Raw genomic sequence first — 9,775 nt, forward strand, 5'->3', positions numbered from 1 at the left:
TGACCAAAGGCCATGGCAAAGCTACTCGAGGCAAAAGGTAACTATATAGAGTTGTGGTAGAAATTTACACTCACGGGTAATAGACGAAGGGGCCAAAGCAGCATCTTTGGTGAATGCACACAAGGTGTTTGATGGGTGTTAGGGCTACCAGATGGATTCCAATTGATATGAAATTTAACATGATCAAATAATAGATGAAAATAAGCTTGGACACCAAATTTGGGATTTGGTGGAGAAGGTTTCCAATGTAGACTTGGAAAACCCACAAAACGGGCAGAAATGGCGTTCTGCTTACAAAACTATTCAAACCAATTCCACCAAATCCAATATTTGGTGTGGGGGCATTATTTGAGCACTAAAGCATGCCCCAAAAGTTTTGGATCAATTGGAGAAACTTTATAATGTAAAGTTCCCCAAAGTCAGAAATCAACACATAGAGTTTTGAGGGGATTGGGACAAGTTCTTCTATTCTCCTTGATGCGCCACTTGGTGTGGATGAATTATTGGAGTATCAGAACATGTCCACCAAATTTGAGCACAATTGGAGACCCTTGGCAATGTAGAGTATTTCAAATTTGGATATGAACAGATAGGGCATTTCAAATCAACTTGGAATGAGATTAAACTTGGCAAGATCATCACATATATCACAGGTGACATGCTAGAATTTTACAGGTATTTATTGAGAATATTTTTTATAGACATATTCCAAAAGCTTGAAATAGGCATGAAGGGTTTTGAAGGGTTTTGCCCAATATTTTGAACATGACCATGTGCTGAAACTCATATATATGGAATATATATGTCCATTGAGTTTCCCTAAATTTTCTCAAATATTTTGAAAGCAATAAAAATAACTTTCCTTCATAAGAGACCATTTCTAGCCTCACAGGAAGGCATTTAAATAAAATAGTAAAATAACATTTAAAATATTAATATTGTGGTTTTGGAAAGCAATTTTGATATTGGGTTTTGAATAAAACATTTGGTGAAAAATAACTTCCCTAATTTGAGGACTTGTAGTACAAAACCCAACTCATGGGTTTTGAAAGCTAAAATCAAAGTAATGCTTTTTGATGAAAATAATATTTGGTAAAAATGATTTTGGTCCTACACACATGGCAGGATCATTAGGCAAGGGTTTGGGTCAAGGAGCTGAGTTTGGAGAGAAGCAGGAGCATTGGATTCAAACACAAGCAATAGGCAAGCAAGCAAACATCATATCAAGCATCACAAGCATTCACAAAAAAATTAATTGGTCCTAATTTTGGAGATAAGTCAAATCAGTCAGGAGTGTCAAACATAGGGTGTTACACATGCCTTGCATAACTAAACTGGCATGCATCATATGTGTTGTTTAGGGATTGTTTCTTCTCGATAGAATTCCGAACCGCTTTCGAGTGTGAGGATTCGTTCGACTACGTTGGTTCGTCAACTTCACGAATTTGTTTTTCTTCCAAGCGAGATCACAAGCAAGATGATTATTTCCCTAGATACCACTACTATCATTGCTATGTTATTTATCTCGTTTCTATCACTATGTCTCGCTCCCCACCACTTGTTATGTCAAGCCTCCCAGCATTGACATGAAAAGCCTCTAGCCCCTCCACATCCCAGTAACTTATGTTTGGCTATGTTACCGCTTGCTCAGCCTTCTTATAGCTTTGTTAGTTGCAGGTGCAAGTTTCTTCGCATGTGACAACATGGATTCCTTGTTATATCACAATATTATTGCTATTTAATTTAATGCACCTATATACTTGGTAAAAGGTGGCAGGCTTGGCCTTCTAGCCCAGTGTTTTGTTCCATCTTTGCCGCCCTAGTTACTTGTGTGCAGGTGTTATGTTCCATATTCAGGACTCCTAACATGCTTGGAGTTGTTATGGGGACCCTCTTGATTTTTGTTTTGGGATAAAACTCTTGTGCCAAGGCCTAACATTGCTACTATATTTGCTCAACATAATAATACTAAACATCCTTAGTTAAGCATAGGGCGTCATGAACCCGAGGATTAATTCAACATAATACAGGGGGGCAGTGCTAATGGTGTTGGTCCCAAACAGGCAAACTACGGGGCCACCGTGGGGAAACTCATTGTTTGGTTTTACTCGTAGTGTGACCCATCCAATGGTGCCCTGAGAAACAGATATATGTGGCTCCTATTGGGATCCGTCGTGTCGGGCGGTCTTGCTAGATTTTTTTACCCTTTTCGAATGTCTTGTGCACTGGGATATGTTGGGGAACGTAGTAGTAATTCAAAAAAAGTTCCTATGTCCCACCAAGATCTATCTAGGAGATGCTAGAAACGAGCAAGGGGTAGAACATCTTCATACCTTTGAAGATCGCTAAGCGAAAGCGTTACTATGAATGTGGTTGATGGAGTCGTACTCGTAGTGATTCAGATCACGGAAGATTTCGATCTAAGTGCCGAACAACGACGCCTCCGCGCTCAACACACGTGAAGCCCGGTGACGTCTCCTTCACCTTGATCCAACAAGGAGGAGAGGTAAGGTTGTGCCAAGAGGTGGTGAAAAGGTGTGAAGCCCTCCCAAAATCCTCTCTATATATAGGAGGGAGGGAGAGGGGCCGGCCACCCTAGGGTTTCCCCTAGGTGGTGCGGCGGCCAAGAGGAGGAGGGACGGCGGCCAGGATTGAGGTTGCTTGCCTCCCAAGTTGGGTTCCCAGCCCTTGGGCCCTAGTTCGGCCGAGCCAACCCACCTAGATGGCTTGGTCCCACCTTATTTCGACCCTTGTGGCCCTCCGGGCTAGTGGTGTGACGCCCTCCGTTTAACCGTACGCTAATCATACACGCAAATGCGTACGATCAAACCCAAGGACTCACGGGAAGATATCACAACACAACTCTAGACACAAATAAATTAATACAAGCTTCATATTACAAGCCAGGGGTCTCGAGGTTGAGAATACAAAAGTTCGATAAACACACGAGTCAACGGAAGCAACAATATATGAGTATAGACATACCACTACAAGAAATAAGGTCAATTATGACTCCCCATTTTGTTCGTTGATTTGTCATTGTTTTCGTTTATTGACCTTTGTTTGACCAAATTCACAAGGTCAACAGTTGGCCGTCAAGAAAGAACAAAGACGACCTTTTCTGGAATTTTGGTCATGGCCTCCCTTGACCAAAATTTTGGTCGTAAAATCCACGACCAAAATTATGGTCATGACGGATGAGCCTAAATCACGTAGGATCTGATGTGGCCAGCCAACATGGCAATGCCCAGGTGGCACATGATGACGTGTCAAAATGACATGTGGACGCCATGTAGGATTAGTTGAAATCTGTTGTTTAAATGGGCCGAGCCCAATAATGGATCAAGCCAATTAATTCAATCAATTATTAGATTTACTTTTGGGCCACAACCATTGAAAGAGCCCAACAAATCAACGTGTTACTGTTAACGTTAATTCTTAGGCTGAGGCAACGTACATGCCATTTATTCATTTCATCATCAATTAGTCCAGCTCTTATTCAAGGAAAATCAACAGTATTTTTGTTGACAATTTGGTAGTCAACCAAAAGAATAGGAGAATATAATGATAATAATAATATAACTCAAATAACATAGTAGTATCATTACATCACAGGATCACAAAATTTGAAGGTTGACTCAAGGCCAAAATTTTGAATGAATGTGCTAAGAGACATTCTGTAGTGAGAATGTCAGCAACTACAGCAACAATTTGGTTCTCCAGGTTGTGGTACCTCTTGTTCCATAGCACTTTCCATGTCAGCCTCGCATTTGAAGAAAGATGTACAATGTCCATCAATATATTCAGCCACATATTTTACTAATAATGAAGCCTACAAATTGCACACGGTACTTATTTGAAAACAAGTCAAGAAGACAAGTGATGTTATTTGAAAAAAGGGACAACATCTTATTTACAGCACGCACGAAACTGGCTACTTAATACTACTTAATATAGTAACTCAACTATACACATGATATCAGTAGTCGATTAAATATTTATCAATATTCAATTAAATATTTAGGACAAACATGACAACAAGCACTTATATCAATAGGATAGGTTGAGAACATAGCTCTCAAGAGAATATAACAGTAGTAATAATAACGAACAAAATTCTAGAAGACTACAAACCGAGCAAAAATCAAAGTATAATGTAGTCATCATTTTAATCACACAACACATGCGACCAAAAGTTACATGCTCCTCCACTAGGAGATGCATAACTCGTACATTATACAACTACTATAATGATGGCTTCACTCAATTAATCAAGGACATCTTAAGTTTAGTGTTTTGACAGCAAGCCATACACAAAATGAATTAAGAAGTGCATGATTTATTAACAAAGTAGCAAACATGATTTATATAAACACATTAGTTTGGCAACGACTATTAATAAATTCAGAAAGCAAAGAATATTGCATCACATGAAGTTGTACTGGAACTTATCATCCATGTGTGTCAAATTGAAAACAACATTGCTATCTACCAATTACATATTCTAGAAATATCACACATGAATTATATGATGATACTCGGATTTATCAGCCATTGTTGGCTATTGTGTAGAAATATAACAGTATTCAACATTGTTTGCTATTGTATTTATTCTAGAAATATAACAGTATTCAACATTGTTTGCTATTGTATTTATTCTAGAAATATAACGATATTCAACATTGTTGGCTATTGTGTAGTAGCAATGTACTAGGAGATAACAGAATCGCCCTACGAAAATGTAGGGGCGAGAACGAGTTTTGTGATGGTACTTCACATTCGAACGGTTCCAGTTGTTCGACTAACATGTTTCCTACCATGAAAAACCAAACATCAGAATTAATGGAGCAACCATAAAGGCTCATAAGGATTATAATCCAATTTGCAATTCAGAAGTACTCGTCATCAACCCATGCACCTGCACGGTCTAGGGATTTTGTTAAGTTAATAGTACTTGTTTTTAATAGGTTTGGTTACATGCGGAAAAAATGTACGAAGGTGACTAATATACTTTTGTTGTGTATTTGGGAATATATTAAAAAGTTGAAACATGTCAGCACTCTGCAAGCATTTTCTCAACGTGGTCACTAAATAAACATTGTACAGCACATTTATCAGTAATTTATGGAACAATTCGAAAAGAACATTGGAGTCTGAAAATCAGCCCCATTGAATACTTTAAAAAGTGGATACAGAACAATCACATCACATTAGATTACACAATCAGAGATTCTAGTTGGAGGCTGGATCTATTCTAAGATTGGAATCGAACTTTTTGTAGCAACAAACTACTATTGTAGTACATCCCTCATAGTGCGACTACCTTTTTCTACTAAAGCACACCTAAAATTTGTTCTAATGCATACTGCTGGAAAAATATAGTATATTCGATATATCCTCTTAGAGAAGCAAGACAACACAAACAGAAATTCAGTTATAGACCAAAGCATCATATAATGCTATAACTTAGCATTTGCGAAGCCAACTTGTTCTGTGCGTGTGATTCAAGCAAGTTATCGTACTATGTATTTATTTCGTTTTAGTTACTTAATACAGAATACAAATCAGGAGTGAACTATTAGCAATCCTAGAAGACGTAAATTTCAATTATTAGGTTATAAACATTAGCTAGGCACAAAACTATACAAAGCACAATTCACATCTATAGAAATCAAACAACACACTTAACAAACAAGTTGTATGCCTGCGCCTTTCTTGCTTCTTGTTATCTTTGTCATTGTGGATTTCAAGGGACTTGGATTAATGCTAGTGAACTTGGTGATGCTTAGTTGCCTGATTGGTTGTTGCTACTGTCCTTGCTCGTTGGACGAGTTGATGGCCAAGGGAAGAACATAGTTGTTACGAGTTACAAACATAAAGTGGGCAATACTTTGAAAGGTAGATAAGCACTCAAGTTGCACATATAATATCTAGACACACACACTTCACTACTTGTCGTCGACATAAATAACGCACTATCATACCGAAATACACAAGCTGCAGCCTGCATATTTTTAGCTATTGAAAAATATTGCTGATGTATCATATCTTCATATAATATACTAATTGTCCAGTTTACATCCACTGGAAAATAAAATACTTTTGCAGTTCAGTGCATTATATTTGCAGAAATTTAAGTGTAAGAGGAGGATTAAATATTTAAGTTTACCAAAAATGCAAAACAGATGTTAATTTGGAAATTTTCTATCTCCAAAAGTGATTCCATCTAAAGAAAAGCCAAACAAAAAGGCAGTGCCTGAAACGCCTTTTTCTTTTGACCACTAACAACCCACTTTGTCAACATGGTCGTGGACTTTGAGTTCTGTCAAAACAATGGCCCAGATCGCAAGCTTTGCTAGCGGCATGCAATAACATTCAGGCCGACATTTCTTTTCATTTCCTAACAAACACTACGGACAACACCAATGAAAAAGTTTCTTCTTATCTACAACTATAATAGAAGATGATATGATGCATCATGATTCCCGCTCCCACTAGCAATACTGCTGATGCTGAAAAACAAGGAAGAAATTAGCAAGAAGAATTAATCTTAAGCTAAACAAGTAGAAGAACACCAGCTCGCTGAACCGAGCTTGCATGTCCTCCCAGAGCAGTGGCAATCAGCGGAGCAGCGATGATGATCAGAGCACGACATGGAAGAACACCACTGTCCCATCCCAGGACATCCTAATCTGCATCATCAAACGGAACCGGAATCAAGGCACAGTGCAGCAGAGCATGCGAGAGATGTACAAGCGATGGATGTGTGGTTACCTGTCAGTGGACGAGGTGCGTATGGTATGAAACTATGGATGGATGGATGATCTGGGCGAAGAACAAGCAAGCAGGCTCGTGGACAGCAGGAAGATCTGCTTGCGCCGCCCTACGGTGGTTGGACCGTCCGTTGCTCGCCCCGCCCCGCAAGTGGCTGGATCGACCGAGCCGTTGCTCGTGCCGCCCTGCCGATGGGTGGATCGATTGGGCCGCTGCTCGCGTCGCGTCGCGGGTGGCTGGATCGATCGGGCCCCTGCTCGCGCAGCGCCACCGGTGGTTGGATCGATGGCCTGATGCTCGCGCTACGCCGCCGATGGCTTGATCGGCCGCTGCTCGCGCTCGAGGGGACGCGCCGCCGGTGGCTGGATCGGCCGCCGCTCGCGCTCGAGGGGATGCGCGGCCGGTGGCTGGATCGATCAGGCCGCTGCTCGTGTTGCGCAGCCGGTGTCTAGATCGGCCGTTGCTTGTGCTCAAGGGGAAGGAAGGGGTGGCTAGGGTTCGAGGGGAGGACATGGCGGCTAGGGTTCGAGGGGATTTGTGGGAAATGTTTGGATGGGAGTCGATGTATGGTGCGGTGCGGCTGAAATACTTGATGAAAATATGCTCATATGTGAAGCGGGAAAGTTTTTGGTAGTAGCGGGAAAGATTTTAGGTGTGACTGGAGGCGATTTGGAGCTAAAAATGTTTGCACATACTCTTCCCGTCCTAAATATAAGTCTTTTTAGAGATTCCACTAGTAGACTACATACGGATGTATATAGACATATTTTAAAGTGTAGATTCACACATTTTGCTCTGTATGTAGACTCCTAGTGACATCTCTTTAAAGACTTATATTTAGGAACGGAGGGAGTATTATATAGACAGAAACATAATTCCTCTAATCGAGTGAATACACATATCATTTTTCTGAGATGCTTGTTGCCTGCCCGACGTAATTTATGGTTAGCCACGGCGCCACCCGCTGCCCGCTGCGTGCAAGTGATGGTCAGTCGCGACGCCGCTGCCCCTTGCGATAGACTTGACCCGATATTTTTGTTTTCTAGGGTTAGTTTCTAGGTCACGGGCTTGCAACCAATAGTTTTTCTGTTATTTATAGAAATATGGACTTGGTTCAGGTTTGGCGTAAAGGAGGCCCATAACAGAACACATATATAATTAAAAATATTTCCAACCGCTACTATAGCATATGCACGATAAATGCCTACTCGTAGGTGCTTGTTGAACTAGTGACATGTCTTTGATTGAGTCTTGTTGGCCCCATTTTTATCAATTTTAACAATTATATGTCATTGACAACCACGCGACACGTCTGTCAATTTCTCCAACATAGTCGTGTGTGTGGTTGTTAAAATTGACAACTAGACATACACCTAGACAAAAAATTAACAATTAAACAAAAAACTTGATAAAATTGTTGAGTTGTCATCCAGTCACCCTCAACAGATTTCTATGATAATATCATTTCATCGTGATGGACTTGAAATAAGCTAGTATGCATCATTCACATCTTTATGACCATTCTATGCAATTAGATAATGACCTATTCACCCTGAATGGTCATGACAGTATAGGGTTTTGACCCATCCACGGTCTTCACGACCAATTTGTGAATTTTGGTCATTGATCTATGACCAATTAAACCCCCGTCAATAATTTTGGTCATAATTGACCATATTTCTTGTAGTGTACACATGGGGTGTCTTAGAGAAGGCTAGCACAAAAGAAACACGATCGAACGAGGCGAGGCCTCCTGCCTGGGAACCTCCTAAACTACTCCTGGTCTTCAGCGGCCTCCGCAAAGAAAACACCATCGGGGGGGCAGACATCGGCAGGAAACTCCATCTCCTGGGCTCCATCATCTGGTCGCAGCAACGGATCAAGGGGACAAAAGGGGGAGCAAAGCAACGGTGAGTACTCATCCAAAAGTACTCGCAAGTCTTACATCAAAACTATGCTAAGTATGCATCAGTATCAAAGAAGGGGGGTTTATGTGTGGACTGACTGCAGCAATGCGAGAATAGAGAGAGAAAGGCCTGGTCCTATCGAAGACTAGCATCTTTAGGGTCTTGCAGCAATAGACAAGAGTAGAACATGTGTAACACAATTAATATTCATATTGTTACATCAATATTAATATGAGGTCACGCCCAGAGATCCTCCCTCGACTCCCTGTGAGGAAGCAATCCTGGGGCAACTAAAATCCAGTTAAGTAACAATTGTAGTTGTATAAGATCAGGGCACAACTCCAAGTCGTCCTGTAACAGTGGACACGGCTATTCGAATAGATAAGTTCTTCCCTGCAGGGGTGCACAACATATTCCCCGACGCGCTCGATAACACTCTGGCCGGACACACTTTTCTGGGTCCTGCCCGGCCTCGGAATATCGATAAGTCGCAGCCACACCTAAGCTCAGCAGAGAGGCCTACCCGCCGGTCTAACTCCTAAGCACAGAGGGTTCATGGGCCCACTTCCCCTCCGCGCTCCTACACGATGCGAGGGCGACCGACGTCTGTCCTAGCACCCCTTAATACAAGAGCGATGCATCTCGGGACCACTCGGGCGCGCGCCGCTACATTGCTAACGTCTGAAGAGCTTCTGCTGATACCGCGACGTCGAGTACCCATAATTCTTCCCACGGAGACGGTTAATGCGTAATAAGGCCTTCCAACCAACCTAGATCAAATACCCAAATGTATTTCTCCCTATACCGACATACATATATACATACATACGTGCATCTCATACATACAAAATACATACGACATATAATACATACATACATACACAAATACATCATTCTATTTTTCTTTTTCTGTGAGACAACTTTGTGCTAACTCCTAACCCTCTGTGTTACACAGAACATCTCTCTCAACCGAGAAGAAGGAGAAACCTCCAACTACACCTACAGGAGCACAACGACGTCGGAACGGCGCGCCGATTGCCCGAATGGAACCGGGAGAGGAAGGAGGAGAGAATGGCCGGGGCTTGGGGCTCACC

At 41.5% G+C, this 9,775-nt stretch overlaps 1 protein-coding gene across 1 annotated transcript; it reads right to left on the bottom strand.

The window, feature by feature from the left end:
• Nucleotides 1–3,552: 3,552 nt before the first annotated feature.
• LOC123443647 lies at nucleotides 3,553–7,357 on the bottom strand. The gene is made up of 2 exons (XM_045120122.1): nucleotides 6,775–7,357; nucleotides 3,553–6,692 (listed from the first exon to the last, which is right to left on the bottom strand). Exon 1 carries the CDS (start codon nucleotides 7,285–7,287, stop codon nucleotides 6,778–6,780), a length of 510 nt encoding a protein of 169 aa, XP_044976057.1. The 5' UTR covers nucleotides 7,288–7,357; the 3' UTR covers nucleotides 3,553–6,692; nucleotides 6,775–6,777.
• Nucleotides 7,358–9,775: the final 2,418 nt, after the last annotated feature.

Source organism: Hordeum vulgare, chromosome 3H (assembly GCF_904849725.1).
Source record: "Hordeum vulgare subsp. vulgare chromosome 3H, MorexV3_pseudomolecules_assembly, whole genome shotgun sequence".
NCBI classification, from domain to species: domain Eukaryota; kingdom Viridiplantae; phylum Streptophyta; class Magnoliopsida; order Poales; family Poaceae; genus Hordeum; species Hordeum vulgare.

Bases quoted from the DNA above. Each gene is read 5' to 3' on its own strand.
- LOC123443647 (XM_045120122.1), bottom strand. From the start codon at position 7,287: ATGTCCTCCCCTCGAACCCTAGCCACCCCTTCCTTCCCCTTGAGCACA.